Raw genomic sequence first — 16,786 nt, forward strand, 5'->3', positions numbered from 1 at the left:
GGGCACAGTCTGACCCTGGGTTAGGTGGGTGAAGGCTGCACATGTAGCCTCCAGTGATGGGCCTGCCTTGCTCATCCTCAGCCTGACCCCCTCAGAAGCCTCTGTGAATGCAGTTCCTTTTTAGAAAGGTGACAGGGAGGCGGTAGGGCACCAGAATGAAGGGGGAACAGAGAGCTAAACAGGGAGCTACAAGGCCAAACCAGCTGCAGAAATTACACCTTCCCCTTTGGGCTGTAGGCGTAATGTGCTGCTCCGATTCTGGGAGTGTGCCTCCACCTTCACAGCAGCCTGGAGACTATAACTGGAACAGCTAGATCCAAATTAGCACCAGCCCTGGGGCCTAGGGGCCTGGGATTTGGCAGGCTCAGCACCTCAACTCATAGTGTCAGTGAAAGAGCAGGCCTGCGCCACCTTCTGAGGGTTTCTTCACACCACCTGCCAGGTGTCTCCTCAGTAACACTCCTCCCACCACAAATACACACACCTCCTTACCACAAACACATATGCACCACCTTACCACATCACCTTACACATATACCACATTACCACATACACACACACAACCTTACCACGCACACACACCACCTTGCCATATGCACAGCATCTTAGCAAACACAACTTTATCAGAAACACCTATCTTACCACATGCACACATAAACTCACCATGCACACATGCACTTCTACCACACGCATACACACACACACACATTCCACTTTACCATGTGCACATTAGGTACTTTACCACACACCCAAAAGCACAGACCCACCACCTTACCACACTCACTGCCCCCACACTGCCAGTCTGAAGTCGACTCACAGAACAGCCACAAAGACCAAGAACAAATGGAGGAGTCAATGCACTCTTCAGCCCTCCTGGCCTGAAGAAACAGTTCAGAGTGGGCAAGCCTCCACCTGCTTAGGGTCTCACATCAGAAGGCCTTGTGGCTCTGCATGCAGCACACCTGCCTTATTCGTACCTCCAGAAGTGAACATTTCCGACAACAAACAAAGCCTTTTTAGAAAGCTGAGGGCTGAACCAAGCTCAAGCCATGGCAGGAGCATCACAAGTCTCAGGGGACACATTCTAACTGTGTAGTGGGCTCCTTGGGGGACCTGGGAAGGTGAGAGACAGGCTTCCTGAACAGAGAGAAAGTATAACTGAAGAAAGGGAAAAGAGGCAGAGTACGGCCCAGGGTGGATTGAGCTAGAATTGTTTAAAGCCGGCACTCCATGGGCCACCTGAAAGTGACATCAATTGTAAGACTGAAGCAAGCCTCTGAGACACACTGATGGGGCAAACAGGAGCCAGGCAACACCCAAATTCTGCCAGACTTCTTGCCCCCTCCCCTCCCCAGAGGCCCCAGAGGCCCCAGAAGCCAGAGCCTTTTGTGTCTGCAATAGAGGGGTTGAGGGAAGAGGGCCAGCCATAATTATCTGGCAAACTACTGGCACTGAGTCCACTGCCTCTTAAGCAGTGAAGGAGAGATGGGCGGAAGAGGTAGGAAACAAGGAGGGGAAAACTTTCAACAATATCAGATCACTCAAAGAAACACAATGTAAAACCAGATACCAGGCTGGGGCTTTCCCACAGAGCCACAGGTCCCTAGAAACCAGTACTATACCCAGCTGGCCTTCTCCACCAGAGCAAGCTGATACCACTTCCTCCTTCTGCCTACCTCTCAAGCCAGGCCACCCCTCCACACCTCCACACCTCAGCCTGCAGCACAAGCACACACTCACAGAGCATTCTCTTGCTCAGGTCCAGCTCCAGGACCCTCATGTTAGTGCCAAGAGGCCGTCCAGACTGGGCCTCCTTACTGTCTGCCTCTGGCTATGCTTGCAGCCATCAGGACCAACAGCCCCTCCCCATCAAAGTCTGTATACACCACAGAGTGGAAATCCTGCCAGGCAGCCCTCTACTTCCCTGCAGACCCAGGCAGGCTCATGGAGAGGATGGGAAGTAGGAGCCAGGGCCAGGCAAGTCAGAGTTGGGACTTAAAGTTGTAAGCACCCAGCCAGGTGAGAAGGTACAAACACAGACTTTTGCTACCTCAAATTGCTGCTAGGGTTTACTACCAGATGTCCCTTCTCAGACCCATGGAGACAGTAGGCAGGTCATCCATCTATCATTCCCCCACCCACCAACCCATCCCCCATATGTCCACCTGTCCACCATCCAGTCACCCACACATCCATGCATCTGTCCATCCATTCAGCAACCAAACCATCCATTCACCTACCCATTTGTGCATCCCAACTGACTTTGACAGAACACCTTCTTTAAGTCAAGCCCTATTCTAGGCATTGGAAACACAGAGATGAAAGCACTCCAGATGTTGTCCTGAACTTCATCCAGGGAAGAGACTGAGACACGTGCACACAGAAGATACACATGTGAGTCCTAGGGCAGGTCAGCGAACAAGATCTTGCAACAGAAACAATGGCCACATCTCAGTTGAGTCATAAAGAATGAAGAGTTGAGCAGGGCCAAAGGTTGCTTCAGCATAAAGTATGGTGGGATAGAGCTCTGGAGGCTCAGATTAGAGCCCAGGACTCCTCAGCATCAGTTACAGATAGAGCAAGATCTCCTGCCTCAGTAACAATGAAGCTCAGTAAACACCAGAGATGCAAAGATGGGAGTGAGGCCAGGCATGGTGGCGCATGCCTTTAATCCCGGCACTCGGGAGGCAGAGGTAGGAGGATCACTGTGAGTTCGAGGCCACCCTGAGACTACATAATGAATTCCAGGTCTGCCTGGGCTAGAGTGTGACCCTACCTCAAAAAACCAAAAAAAAAAAAAAAATCCAAAGATGGGAGTAAGGAAAAATGGTAAAAGCTGGCCCTCAATGTCAGAGGGAAGCCCTATGTACATGTGCCTGGGGAGAGCTGCAAAGCTGAGCTCTGAGGATCCTGAAGCCAGCCCAGTGCCAGGTTTGTGCTCATGTACGAGGCCATAGATAGATAGATGGTCTGAAGTACACAGAGCATTCTTGAAGCTCTGAGTAAATCAACAGGCCACAGCTGAGGGCACAGTGCCATCACATAGTCTGGGAAGCTCTGCCTAAGGCAGACCAAAGCTCTGAGAATACCAAGAGGCCCGCTGTGGGAGTAGTACCATGTGCAGCCAGCTAAGAGGTGACACCATGAACCAATGTGATATGTAGGCTGGTGATCAGGGCAGGACTTTCTTTATCTCTCCTAGAAGGACGGGGTGGTCTCGGCCCTATAGGATGCAGAGCTGCTTCAGGGCATCAAATAGAGACAGTGCTCCCCTACATAAAAGATGCCACAGGCCTCCGGCCACGTGCCTTAACTTGGCATGTACGGCCCTGCATTACTGGTGCTCAACTCTTTGTTCCTTAAGACTCAGCTTGGCTGTGGCCACTTTTTCTGCAGAATCTTGGCCAGTACACTTGCCTTAGGTCTTATGTGTCTCTATGTGGGTTTAATGTCTCCCCAACCCCACCACCACACACACACTATTTTCCTGTTCCTCAAAGCAGGTGATGCCACAAGACATACTCTTGTCCAAGACACAGCCTTATCTCTCTAAGCTACCTCTAAGGGGCTATCAAACACAAACCCACAGAAAAACCCTCACCAGAAGAAGAGACCTGCACAGGGGATACTGCCTCACCCTGTCTACTATCTCCTCTCTTCCCCTCCCTTTCCCTACTCCTCTTCTTTTTCTTCTTCTCTCTATTTCTTCTACCCACCCTCCCTTTCTTCTTCCTTCCCTGCGACTCTCCAAATTGACATCCTGAATGATCTTGAGCAAAAGTCCATTTTTCTCACATGCTTCCAAGAGAAAGATTCAGTCTTTCCATGAGAACCACACACACATACCTGTCCTCCAACCAGACTGAGAGTACCACCTAGATTGTTCCCTCAAGCAGCACCCAGCGACTAGGGCTTAAAAAAGACTAAGTGGTGGCAAAGTGTCAGGGAGGAGCAAACAGAGATAAGGAATGCAGGAGGAAGGGGAAATTGGAAGAGCTAGATTCTCTTTCTTACCTGCACAGAAATGAGGGGCTCCTTGTCATCAATGTTGATGAGCACATCTTCTCCGGGACTAAGTAAGCTCACATCATCTGCAGAAATAGCAAGTCCAGGCCTGAGGGACTCAGCAGGGGACTGCAACCAGACCCCCCAGTATCTCCACTCCACCCCTTGAACCTTTGCAACCAGACTTCTCCTCCAATCCTTGTTTCTCCTGATTCTCTCTCTCTCTGTCTCTTTCTCTCTCTGTCTCTCTCTCTCTGTCTCTCTCTCTCTCTCCCTCTCTCTCTCCCTCTCTCTCTATTTCTCTCATATTCCCTGTCTCACAACCATCTTTCTTCCTCTCCTCAAAGCTTGTAACCCATCTCATGGTCTCCCTACATCTCCCCGTCAGCTCCTCCCCCATATCATATCTCATACTCCCACCTCATTGTCTCCCTACATCTCCCTCCCCCTCCGCTCTTCCCCCATTCCCCTCACCTCCCTTCCTACACACACACACACACACACACACACACACACACACACACACACACACACATACTGCACCTGCTCAGGGTGTGCCCAGCCTGAGGAAGGAAGAATCCCACATCAGAAAAAGCCACTCTTACTCAGTCACTCAGTACCTGGGCAGCCCTGTGGGGACGGACTCTCAGCTGAGTAGGGATCACACAGGAAGCTCTCCAGAGAGCGGATGGTACACTGACCCACCACAGGTCGGCGGCCAAACTGGCGATTATCAATCACCTTGATCATGATGGGGGGACAGTAGAGTTCCTCCCGGGGCAGCATCTAGTTGGAGGTGAGAGGGAAGCTCTAGACTCAAGTCTGAGCCCAGCTCTGGGAGGTCTCAGGGAGAAAGCAAGGGAGGATCTTCATAGGCAAAACTAAGGGAGAAGAGTGACTATGAACCCACAAGGCACACTGACTCAAGGTCCAAACTCCAAAATGGTGGGCTGCTGACCCGGAAACTGGCCAGGGGGACAGTGGCCACACACCTTTCTGTCCATCCTTGACTGATATATGTGGAGACTAGCTTCCCTGACAGCTTTGTCTTCCAAACACACCCAGCCCAGCGTGAAGTCTGAGCAAGTCTACTTTCCCGGAGCCTCCATTGGCTCCTAAGGGGGAGGGGTAGTTGGCCTAAGACTCAACATTTCTTACAGACAGTTCCACCCAAGTGGATACTTAGGAGTTGGCTTGCAGGCCCAGATTCTTCTACCCCTCACCCCAAAAGCACTTTGAACATAACTTGAAATAATTTATATGCTCTCCTTCAGTGGCGGCTTGGCTCAGCCAAGAGGAGGCTCCTGTTGACAGCCACTGGGCCTGGAATTTCTATAGTGCTTTCATCTTACAAACCATTTCCCTTTCCTCAGATTTGCCTTGCACAGACCACGAGGCCCAGGCAGCCCAAGGAGCTAGTGAGGGCTGGGGGCTGATGATAGGGAATTGTGGGGAAAGACTGGGGAGACCTGAAGACTGAGGGCCAGGGGCTAGAGAGGAGTGAAAACTGTGGCCAGGGCTTGCAAGGGCAAGGGTCTGGGCTAAGGCAGGACCAGGCAGGGAGCCTAGGAGGAGATACTAAAGGTCAGCATATGGGGAGGGGGGCCTCTGGGGAAGCCCTGAGCATGGAAACTGGACCTGTAAGAAACAGATTCAGAAAGGTTCCTGGGGCTTCAGGATGAAGAACTGGTCCTATGGGAAACTAGAACTCAACCCCTGGTTGCTCCACTCCAACCCTCAGACTTCCTGCAGCAGCAGGGAGGCAATGGGGAGGTAAGTAAGACTGACCACTTCCATGAAGAGGGTACAGATGTCAAAGTTGGGATTTTTACGAAGGTTCCTGATGACACAAGACTGCACCATTTGGCCCCCACACTCCACTATGAGGCTGGGGGAGGAGATGCTGGCCATCTGATAGCTCTTCATGTTCCGTAGGCCCCAGGCCAAGATCTGGAGATAGAGGAAAAGGAGAATGGCTAGAAGACCCTAAGCCCTGGGCAAGGCCAGGGCAGGAAGCAGTAGGGGGCTTACCTCAATGGCTGTGCGCTGCAGGGCCGGCTTGATGTTCTGAGGAACCATGTAGATGTTGGCTTCCCTCTGCGGAGGTGGGTAGGGCAGGTCTGTGTCCTCTGACTACAAGGGACAACAAATGAAACAGGGTCCATGGTGGGAGAGAGACCAAGCCAGTGAGGTAGGAATGGACAAGTAGGACAGTAAGCAGTGGCAGGCATCAAGACACAAAAACAGAGGTAGGTGGCCAGAGGGTAGAAATGGGAGTGCAAGGTAAGATACAAGCAAACGTGGGACCTGGCCAGGAGCAGAATGCTTGCGTGTTGTGCAAGACCAAGGATCCTCCTCTTATAAGTGCATGCTCTAGAGCAACACTAAGCTACATACAAATTCCTCCCTCTACCAAACACACACACTCCAACACACTCATATGCTCACACACACACACACACCCTCCCACTTCATCTTGTTCCATTCACTTCAGCCCATTAGTTCCTCTGCTCTGGCTTTTCCACCCCTTGCCTCAGACACACCTGGGTGTCTGTGCTCAGACAGCTTCCAATCTCAATTCTGTCTGCCACATACGTCCTCTATGAGAACAGAGTGCACACATGGCTGGGAGAAGGCTCCCTCTGGAAAGTGCCTGCAATGAAAGCATTAGGACCTGAGTTCAGATCCCCTAGCACCCACATAAAAGCTGAGCACAGTGGTACACGCTTGTAATCCCAATGCTGGGGAAGTGGAGACAGGGATCCTTGGAACTTGCTGGAGTCTAGCTGAATGAGTGAGCTCCAGGTACAATGAGAGACCCTGTCTTGAAAGTGAGGAACAATTCAGGAAGACATCCAACAATGACCTCCAGACTCTACTTACATGCTCATATACACATTCAAACACACATACCACTAACACATAAACAAAATAAAGACCGTGTACATACAGCATGTGCACTAGAAACCAGGAAACACAGATCAATGGACAAATTAGACAAAAGATGTATGGCCACCATCTCCAGAGCACCCAAAGGTGCTATGCAGGAGGCTCCCTCACCACCACAAGCCAAAAATCTGTGAGGCATGTGGCAATGCTGACCTACTGAGGGTTTTCCTAAAAGACTTGGGCAGAAATCCCCAGAGAGCACTCAGCACTACATGGAGAACAGGGCAGGCAAGGACGCCAGTACCGCCTCAAGTTAGGCACTGGGGGTGATCACTAGCTCCACCATCACGAGGTCAGGGAGGTTATTTCTCCTGTCTATCATCTATACTGTGGTTAGTTCAAGTTGCTGTCATGAGGGTTGAAGAAGTCAATTCCTATATGTTTAGGAGATGGATTCTCACATGAATTCTCACTGAGACTATGAGGGGCACTTGTGGCAATTAAAGTAAGATGTCCTTTTTTAATATACTTATTTCCATGTCAGAAAATGATCATATTTTATGAGTTTCTCAGACTGAGACACTTTACTGCCACCTACTGGAAAGCTTTTATAATAAACATGAATATTGATGTTTGTGCCAGAATTTGCACCCCTTTAGATAAAAAGCCCTTGTGTAGTGCAGTGCCCAAACTGCACATCCACACCTGAAGGTCTTCACATTAAGAAGCAGTTCACTATCACTGAGGGGGCTGTGCTGGACCCTTGAATAAGCAATAGAATCACTGGATTCATTCTCCAACTGATTTGCCTTGGCACCCTTCAGAAAGATTGGTACATCCATGAACAGATGCTCTAACATCAATGGCAAAAGCAGTTAGAACAGTTTCCTCCTACCTTCCTTAAGCTTCATGGCAGCCCAAGCCAGCTCACCTATCCAGAGACCCACTGGCCACCAATCTGCCCTGACCCACAGCAGTAGTGAGGAGTCCAGTTCTGGGAGCAGACAGCCCTGGTCTCTGGTCCCAGTTCTACCACTTCCTGGTTCTGTGACCTGGGGCACATTACTCAGGCTCAATGATTCAGTGTCCCATAGAGACTGAGACTAACAATACTCCCACGAAGTTGCTCTGAGAACCTAGTGAGAGGGTGAACATGAACAATATCTGGCACCAGACAGTGCTCAGTAAGTGGTATGACAGTAATTACGGCTGCCATTGCTGTCAGCACCATGGTTTTGACCACTGGGCTTGGTATTTCCCTTCTCAGAATGCCTGGGGAGAGCTGAACCACCGAAAGCCCCTTCCAGAACAATACTGACCATATAACCCTCCCACACATCACTAGGCTACAAAGTAGGAACTGCTCAGTCTCCCCCAGGACCCCCACAGGTGGCATGATATAGGAAGAACTTACAATTTTAATTAGTCAAGGACAGTGATGAAAAGAACTGTCCAAACACACACCTGCAGGGATGCTGTGCCCATCACAGACTCCAGAAGAGGAGGCCCAGAAGACAGAAGCATAGCCTACAAAGCTACCACAGTGGCTGGGTGCGAATGGGACTCCCAGTGTGATGTCTGACCTGGCAATCCAAGGTCACTAATAGCAGGGGTGGCCTCTTTAGAAAACGGGCTGTTTCGTGGCCTGTCTTTGGTCTCTCATGGCTGATGTCCATCCCAAAGTAGAACCACAACCAAAAAGAGCAAAGGAAGAGATGGGCCCCAAGCTGCACTGAGTGGAGAGGCACAGCAATCAGTCTTCTTGTAGCTACAACACTATTTTACAGTTACCAAAGCGAACTCATTAGCTATCCCTGGGATGTCTTTCTATCCCTCCTCCCCAATGTCCACCTGGCCTTCCAGCTCCCCTGAGCTCCATGATGATGTTATCCTCTCTAAGCACTGAGGACCAGGCACCTCAGTCAGAAGCCTATTCCCCAAAGAGAACAGAAGCAGGGGCCTGAACAGGAAAGCATAGTGCCATTAGGAAGAGGCCCTGGAGATAGAAAGCAGGAGAACACAACTAGAATCCGGCCCACGCAGGCAAGAGTGAGAGAAGCAGGAACAGAGGCTGAGGAAAGTCCAAGGACCACTTCTTCAGCACAAAGCTGTCATATGCATTCTGAGGCCAGCTCTGGCCACCATACTGTTCCCAAGCACCACAAAATTCTTGCCCCCATGTCACTTGCTGTGGCTTTTCAGTATCTCTGTCTTTGTGGTCCTCTCTACCCAGCCTGCAAGCCAGCACCATGGTCCTCTGTCCCCTGAAGCCACACTGCTCATCCCCAAGTTATGACTTTGCATCTGCTCCTCAATGCCCTCTGCATCCCTAGACTTCCTTGTGCCCTATCCTAGTCCTTGGCACTTCCTTCCAGATTTCTATTTTCCTACCTACAGGGCTCTCTATCACCCTCACCCTTTCCTTTGAATGTCCTAGGAAGCCTTTTCCTCTCATTTCTCTCTCTGCCTCTATCTCCCATCTCTCTGCCCTCTGCTTCAGTCCCATCACCCTTCCCTGGAAAGTTCTCTCCCAAGTCAACAGCCACTCACTCTTGGGGGCTCTTATTTCTCTCACCCCTGGCAGTGCCCACCAAGCTGACCCCCGCATCCCTCCTTAGACAACTTGCTCATTTCCATGCTGCTGTTCCTCCCCTCAAGCCTGAGTCTCCCTGGTAGACTCTTCCCTTCTTCAGCCCAGCTCCTCCTGGGCTTTCTCTGCTCCTCATCATCCCTCCTAAGTCCCAAGGCCCCATTCCTACCATCTTCCTACTAAGTTTATCTACACACCCCACTGGCAATGGACTTGTCCAAAACCAAATTTACTTTTTTATCCCTGAAGACACCTGCTCCCTTCAATGCCACCTTAGAAACTGGCCCCAACATCCACCTAGACAACCAAGATTTAAAAAAAAAAAAAAGGAAAATTCATAAAATCCTTGGCATATTCTCCCTCGTATTACAATGTCTGATTGTTCACCAAACATTGGTGACTTTGTCCCTAAAGCACTTCTCTCTCCCTTTCCTACCCCCTCTCTCTTAAGCATCCATGTGTTTTCTTTCTATGGCTTGGAGCCCCTGACACGACCCTCCATGGTCACACACCCCAACTACCAATGCCAGCTAATCTCCGCAAGCAGGATACTTAAAAATATCACTCATGCTCCCACCCATTCAGGACATGAAAAGTCTGCCATCTGTCATGCCCTCCAAGATCCCTCATCTGATGATTTGTCTCCTCATATCTCTAACATACAAATTTCCCCTCCAGGGTCCACAGAACTGATACTCTCCTCTGTGCCCTCCTGAGCTCTAGAGGACAGAAGGCACTGTGCTTTCCTCAGCTTGAAGTTCAGTGCTTACTCTATGAAATGCAGTCCAACCGCCTCCTGCTTAAATTCAAATCCATGTAAATCTTCACTGATGCCCTGAGTTCAATTGTGAGCATCTCCATAGATCCCAGAGCCCCTTTCCCTAGTCCCACTGGAAGACACATCCATCGCTGGCACCATATCTGTGTTCATCAGACTATGCCCCTGGCTAACCAGCAGCTCTGTGGTATACACCAGCCCAAAGTCCACCAAGTAGGCAATGAGAATGATGGATAATGGAAATACAGGAGGGAATATGGGAGAAGTAGGTAAAGAAATAACTCTCCTTTCCCATGGTACCATCTGCTTCCAGGTTCTCAGCCCAAACCTTCCCTCACCATGGAGCAAGCTCCCAGCAAGGTTGGGATAACTTTCTTTGTTGCCTTCCGAACCTATCAGTGTTCAGGGCCTAGTTTAAGCCCCCCCCCCCCACAGCCACAAAATTATCCCAAATACTCCAGAACCTTCTCATAGCCTTGGCCTCTGATAGCTTTAAACCTAAGTGGCCACCTGCACACACACCCAGTTCCAAGGGTCCTAATTGATCTTTGATCATCCCATGTGAGAAGTCCAGAGGCCTGGGCCACACAGCCAGCTCCTGAGCCTCAGGATCTACTTCGTTCAGCCCCTCTGAGAGGCAGCCATATCCTTTAAGCCAGATCAAGCCAGGTGGGACCTTCCTGGCCCATGCTGCATGCAGGGTAAAGCTGGGATAACCCATCGATGGGGTCTACAGACAGGCAGGGTCAGACCCAAGTCTCCAGAGACAACTGAGGCTCCCTCTCTTATCTGCAGAAGCCACACTTCGACCTCTTTTGATCCATCTATCCCATGGTACAGCATAGGGAGCTGAGGCCCTGTGCCAGTGCAGGCAGAGGAGAGTATGGGGGGGGGGGTGCTCTATCAAGTCCTTACTGATGCCACACTAGACAGATGCTCTTCCCAAGGCAGAGGATATGTTGACAGGCTGTTCCAGCCACCTTGACAGCCCTGTCACCAGTAGCCCTTAGACTCCTACCTTACCCAGGAAAGCCAGTGGAACCATCTGGACTCATCCTGGTGGTTCCTAGGGGAGCTGCAGGCAGGGGGCAGCCAGGCAGGAGGGAGGCTCCATTGTCTGAGGACCCCGCCCAGCTCCTTAGGAACAACATGCTGGTCTAATTACACTTCCCAGGAAAACAGTGTTTCATATTAAGGCCTTTTGGGGGAGGAGACAGGAATGGGGGGAGACACTCGGCTCATTTTCTTGATGACAAAGCAGCAAATTTTCCCTCCTAGTGAATGATGGGGTACAGGAGAGAACATGGGGTATGTCTCTGAGTAAAATTTATACACTCTTGTTGCCTGGATGTTGTAGGATAAAGGATAGGGTAACATCTGGCTGCCCCCTCCCCCCACCCCACCCACTGTCACCAGCCAGCAGTAGAAATAGCCAGGAAGCATGCAGCCTTCCATCTTCTACATGGGCATCCCTCTGCCTCCTAGCAGGAGAGAAGAGGCAGCATTACCACACCCCGATCCACCATCAGGACCATGTGCCCATCAGAGTCTTCTTCCAGCCCACCAGCACATCTCTGGTACATGTACACGCATGTGCGCTCTCGCGAGTGGGTCCACATACACACACGTGCATGCACGCATTTGCCAGTTCTCAGGAAATCTAAAATTGCAGTTCCTTTGAACTCATTCCCCCTGGCAGCTTAGACTGCCTTTGTTCTCCAGACCAAAAAGAAAGGAGGGAGGGAAATAAGAGGAAGGCTTCTAGGAGGTGAAAGGAGGGAAATGGGCCAGGAAGCACACGGAGGAAGAGCGACACCAGGAGGGTGGGAAGGGGCTGAGACAAAGGACAAGGGCTGAGAGGCCCTGGAGCCAGAAGTCGCCTTCTCTTCTCTGTCTCTGTGCAAAGGTCCAAACCTCCCGGACATGGGAACATCAGAAAGTCCCCAGAACAGACGGCAATAAGGCTTTCCCATCTAATACCCCACAGAGCAACGTTCCGATGGGCGCATGTCCTCGGAGAGGGGACTGTCCTCAGTGCACTGGCCCTGGGTGCTGCTTCCCAGCCCTCCTCCAAACACTCGCTCAGTGTCCCCTCTTCCAGGAAGCCAACTACTCCAGAGCACATGTCACTCATAGACTCTTCGATGTCACAAGGGCACATGCGACTCTTCATGGGAAGCATGCTAGCAGAGAAGTGCTTCCCTGCTTAAACCACTTTCAGACTTGCTGGCCCATCTGTCCCCCCTGGCCCAGCTCCAACAGGTCCCCACACCTCCCAAATGGACCCTTGGCTCCCCAACTCATGTGGCCTTCAGTAGAGCACTTCCTGCCACCCTTTCTCCCACCAGGCTCCAGTGTTCCTTAGCACGGCTAGAATACTCTGCACAGTGATGGGGTAGCAGATTAGGGGACATGGGCAAGTACTGGGTCACCATAAATATAATAGAAAAGCCCTAACAAGGTGTCAGGCTTCCCACAGGATCATAACTTCAGGGGAACCAGCCTGTTTCCACCTAGACTCTGGGGGTCTTGAAAGGAGACTCAGCCTTTAAACACAGGAAATGGGATAAGCTAGGGGGCAGGACTGGGTTAGGACCCCTTAGGGCTGAGGGCCATCACAAAGTCATCTTCTCCCGGGTTTTAGACTCCTTGAACTTGCTGGCTTAGCTCTGTGTGTGCCTCGCAAACCTTCCCAGGCTATTGACCATGGGAGGCCTCAGCCTAGGGTCTGACTGGCCCTGCCACTTGGCCTTTTAAGGATCTGGCCCCAAGCTGTAGTTTTGATTTCCTTCCTGACAACCAGGCCACAGCCACATCCCGGTGCTCAGAGTCTGAACCTTCGCTATTACGGATGATGACAAATCCATTATGAAGGATTTTGACTCTGCAATAACTCATCCCTGGGCTGGGTCTTCTTCAGCGCAGGCTGCGGGTTTTGGCCAGGGTTCTGGCTCCCCTTCCAAATCGGCAGTTTCTCCACACAGCCAGAAGCAGAAGGCCGCCTGTCAGGCTCAATGATGGCCAGCCACTGGCCACCCCTACATTGGCCTGGGAGCAAAAGGCAGCGAGACAAGGGTCTGAGAGGAATGTGGCTCCCCTATCCTGATCCTGTGCCTCTTCCTCCAATTCAAATTGCACTAAAAATGTCAACTGCTATCCTCTCCCAGACAAGCCATGAGAGGCCCTGATGGAGGAAGTAGCTGCCCTTTTCCCCAGCTCCCACCTTGGCTTTTCTTCCTGTCTCTCGCTTAGGCCTCTGACCACAGCTCCTCACAGAAGCCCTAATGCAATATGCTTCCCGCCTCAAACACATGGCCTGCTTCACATAAATACAAACCTCTTCCATCCCATCTCCCAAACAAGCGCCTTGGGCCCTTGGACAGAATGAAACACCTGTGTTAGGACACAGTTTCTGAGGTCTTGGCTACCCGGGATTCCAGAACCACGGAGGAGAGCCGCGCCCAGCCCCTACTGCCTGCAAAACCCAAGGCCGCCGAAGTGATGGCCCTGGATCCTGTCTAGGACTTTCCTTCTCCCTCAAAAACTTATAAAAAGCAAGAACTCCCTTAATTCTCCAGAGGTAATGCCCTCCTCAGGCTTTGGTGACTCTGTCATGCTCTTCGGTGGCTGAATGACCCTTTAAACCTTTCCCCAAAAAAGAACCCCATCTCGGCATTTCTCTATAGCAAACTGGTCTCTTAGTCAATCTTTCTTTTATTCCTTTTACAACATATCCTCTTTTTCCTAAATGCTGACTCACTGCCAGAATGGTTTACTCAGCAACTCTGGCATCTGTTGAGAATTTTATTCTTGAAAATATGACACCTGGTACTCAAGTAGATGGGACTTGATACTGGGCAAGTGGTCTGGGTCAGTGAGTGTGGCCTCACAAGAGGGCAGTCAGCCTCTGGGGCTAGAATCATCCACAGGACACACCCTGAGCAGTCGTGGCTCCACACACAGAGCATGGGGAACAAAATGCAGTCACCCTGTGACGGGTGCCTGCTGGGTACCAGGAACCTTGGAGCCCTCTGTGTCTGCCACCCATCCCAGCCAGAAGCCCAGCTCACCTCATCCAGAATCCTTGATGCCTCGTGCACCTGGGATGTTCCATAGACAAGAGACAGTAAAAGGAACAGGGAGAGTAAAATTTCTCCATTAGTAACCAGGAGCAATTTCTGGGCCAGACATGGGCACTCAGGAAATACTCAGAGAGGTGTCCCCAGAAATGCCCTCCCACTAAGGGTCAGATCTCTAGCCACACCCACTAAGTGCTTCCTGAGGAAGGTAATAGGGAAGGAGCCAGAGGGTCTCGGGAAAAGCTAAATGAAACCCAACCCTAGAACCTCGTTGGCTCTGAAAGTGACATGAGACTAGCAAGATAGGTGGTAGGAAGGACCTTGCATGGCAACCTCAGGGAGAAGTCAGGCCCCTGCCCATTTGGAGCTATTTGCCTTCTGGGGCACGTGGACTCAAAGCCCAGGAGAGCCACCTAAAACCACCTGGAGTTCCCAGGACTGGCAAAACTGAAGCTGTAGCTCAGGCAGGACAAACAGGAAGGGCAAGAGGAGTAGGAGTATGTGAGAAGAGGCCAACAAAATTAGAACCATCTAGACCTCAGGTGGACTGATTCATGTAGCCAATGCAGTATACTACCAGCCTAAGAGCTGCAACTGAGCCAGGACCAGTTTCAAGTAAGATGTCAAATAAGCCTGGGACCTGCCAACTTGACCAGTTCTACCACGCTCCCAGGGAGGAGGGAAGGGACAAATACCTGTCACTGGCATAAGAGAAGAAATGGTCCTGAGAAAGGAATGCTCTGGCCAACCGGGCTGACCAAAATTCTGATACTGAGGACAGCATATGCCACAAAGGGCCAATAAAGCCTTGGGTGCAAGGCCACGCCCTGAGAGGATACGAGTGGCCCCAGAATAGCATTTCTTTTTAGTAGTTGTTTTTTGTTAGCTTGTGTTGTTTTGTTTTGCAGCAAGGTCTCACTCTGTAACCCAGGATAGCCTCAACCTCACAGTAAACCTTGCCTCCTATCTTAGCCTCCCAAGTGCTAGGATTAAAGTTGTAAGCCATCATGTCCAACAACAATGACATTTCTAACAATGCCAGGCAACCATACTTTCTGAGTCTCTGGTCCTCATCCTAGGCTGCATTTGAAAGGCGATGCTAAAAGACTCTGAGCCAGCCTAGGCACAGCCCCAGGGGCCATGGCTCACCTAGTCTAGGGTGAGACCTATACCCATTTTAAAAGCACTCCAGCCGGCATAGTAGCACACGCCTTTAATCCCAGCACTCAGGAGGCAGAGGTAGGAGGAACGCTGTGAGTTCAAGGCCACCCAGAGAGTACATAGTGATTTCCAGGTCAACCTGGGCTAGAGCAAGACCTTACCTTGAAAAACTAAATAAATAAAATAAAAATCACTCCAGTGAATCTACTGCCCAACCCTACCTGGAGCATCTGGCTGGACAGCCCTGAGGTCCCTGCAATCTAGATTCCATGCCTCTCTACCCTCTCCAGGAGAAGGGCAGGTTGTGCCTCTGCCTTGCAGGGTGACTGAGTAAAATGAGGACCCTATCCCCCTGCCCTGGGGCCCTATGGAAGCCTCCACCTGAAGAAGCCTTCAGGCAGGCTGGAACAGGGCTTTTGATTGCCATCTTTCACCTAGAAGGGCCTGAAGAGCCAAAGAGGCTACAGGGAAAGGCTAGGACAATACTCACCTCAAAGCCAGGAATATGGTGGATGGCCGGCTAAAGTGGAAAAAAATTTTGGTCACATAGTTGTCACCCAAGACTCCAGCCCCCTCATTTTCACCCTGGCCAGGCAAATATAAAAGTACACTAATGGACTATGCTTGTGAATAGGGAGTACAGGAAGAAGCTGCGTGGTCATGTGCTGGGACCCCAGACACCTAACCTGAAGCATGCTTTGCAGCAACTAACACACTGGGGTCACAACACACCCAGGTAAGGCAGAGCGCCAACCCAGCCTCTTGTGTTTTGGGTTTTTTTTTAATTCATGCATGTGCATGTTCATGCGTGTGCAAGTGAACACGTGTGCTCATATGTATGATCATGTGAGCATGTGCCAACTAGAGGACAATTCCTTATGAAGGCCATCCATCTTTATGTCCTTTTGAAATAAGGTCTATTGTGGGCCTGGAATTCAACAAGTAGACTGGCTGGCCAGTGAGTTACAGGGACCTGTGTGTCTCAACCTTCCAAGCACTAGAATTAAAAGCATGAACACCATGTTCAGCTCTTTAAGAAACTTGTCTGTGGGTGGGGGTGTGCATGTGGAGGCTTGAGGACAACCTCATAGTGTCTGTCCTCTCCTTTCCCCTTTGAGACAGGGTCTCTCATTGCTCTGCCACTGATGGTTCTAGATTTTCCTGGCTCCATCTCCCATTGCTGTGGGTGTGTTGGGATTAGAGACACATGCACCACTTTTGCATCTGACCTTATGTGGGTGCTGGGAAATCAAACTCAGGCCAGCAGGCTTACAAGCAAGCACC

The 16,786-nt window shown here is 50.8% G+C and overlaps 1 protein-coding gene across 10 annotated transcripts in view; it reads right to left on the reverse strand.

Moving 5' to 3' along the window:
* The window catches only part of Dysf (dysferlin), a 258,409-nt gene that overhangs the window by 66,939 nt on the left and 174,684 nt on the right, over positions 1 to 16,786 (reverse strand). For all 10 annotated transcript variants that reach the window (XM_045151445.1, XM_045151441.1, XM_004668296.2 and 7 more), the window contains 6 exons: positions 15,993 to 16,022; positions 14,333 to 14,362; positions 6,037 to 6,138; positions 5,794 to 5,955; positions 4,626 to 4,791; positions 4,015 to 4,091 (listed from right to left, as the gene is read on the reverse strand). In XM_045151445.1, the coding sequence (XP_045007380.1) occupies positions 4,015 to 4,091; positions 4,626 to 4,791; positions 5,794 to 5,955; positions 6,037 to 6,138; positions 14,333 to 14,362; positions 15,993 to 16,022 (567 nt within the window). The remainder of the gene's footprint in view (positions 1 to 4,014; positions 4,092 to 4,625; positions 4,792 to 5,793; positions 5,956 to 6,036; positions 6,139 to 14,332; positions 14,363 to 15,992; positions 16,023 to 16,786) is intronic.

Source organism: Jaculus jaculus, chromosome 6, assembly GCF_020740685.1.
Source record: "Jaculus jaculus isolate mJacJac1 chromosome 6, mJacJac1.mat.Y.cur, whole genome shotgun sequence".
In the NCBI taxonomy this organism is placed as follows: Eukaryota; Metazoa; Chordata; class Mammalia; order Rodentia; family Dipodidae; genus Jaculus; species Jaculus jaculus.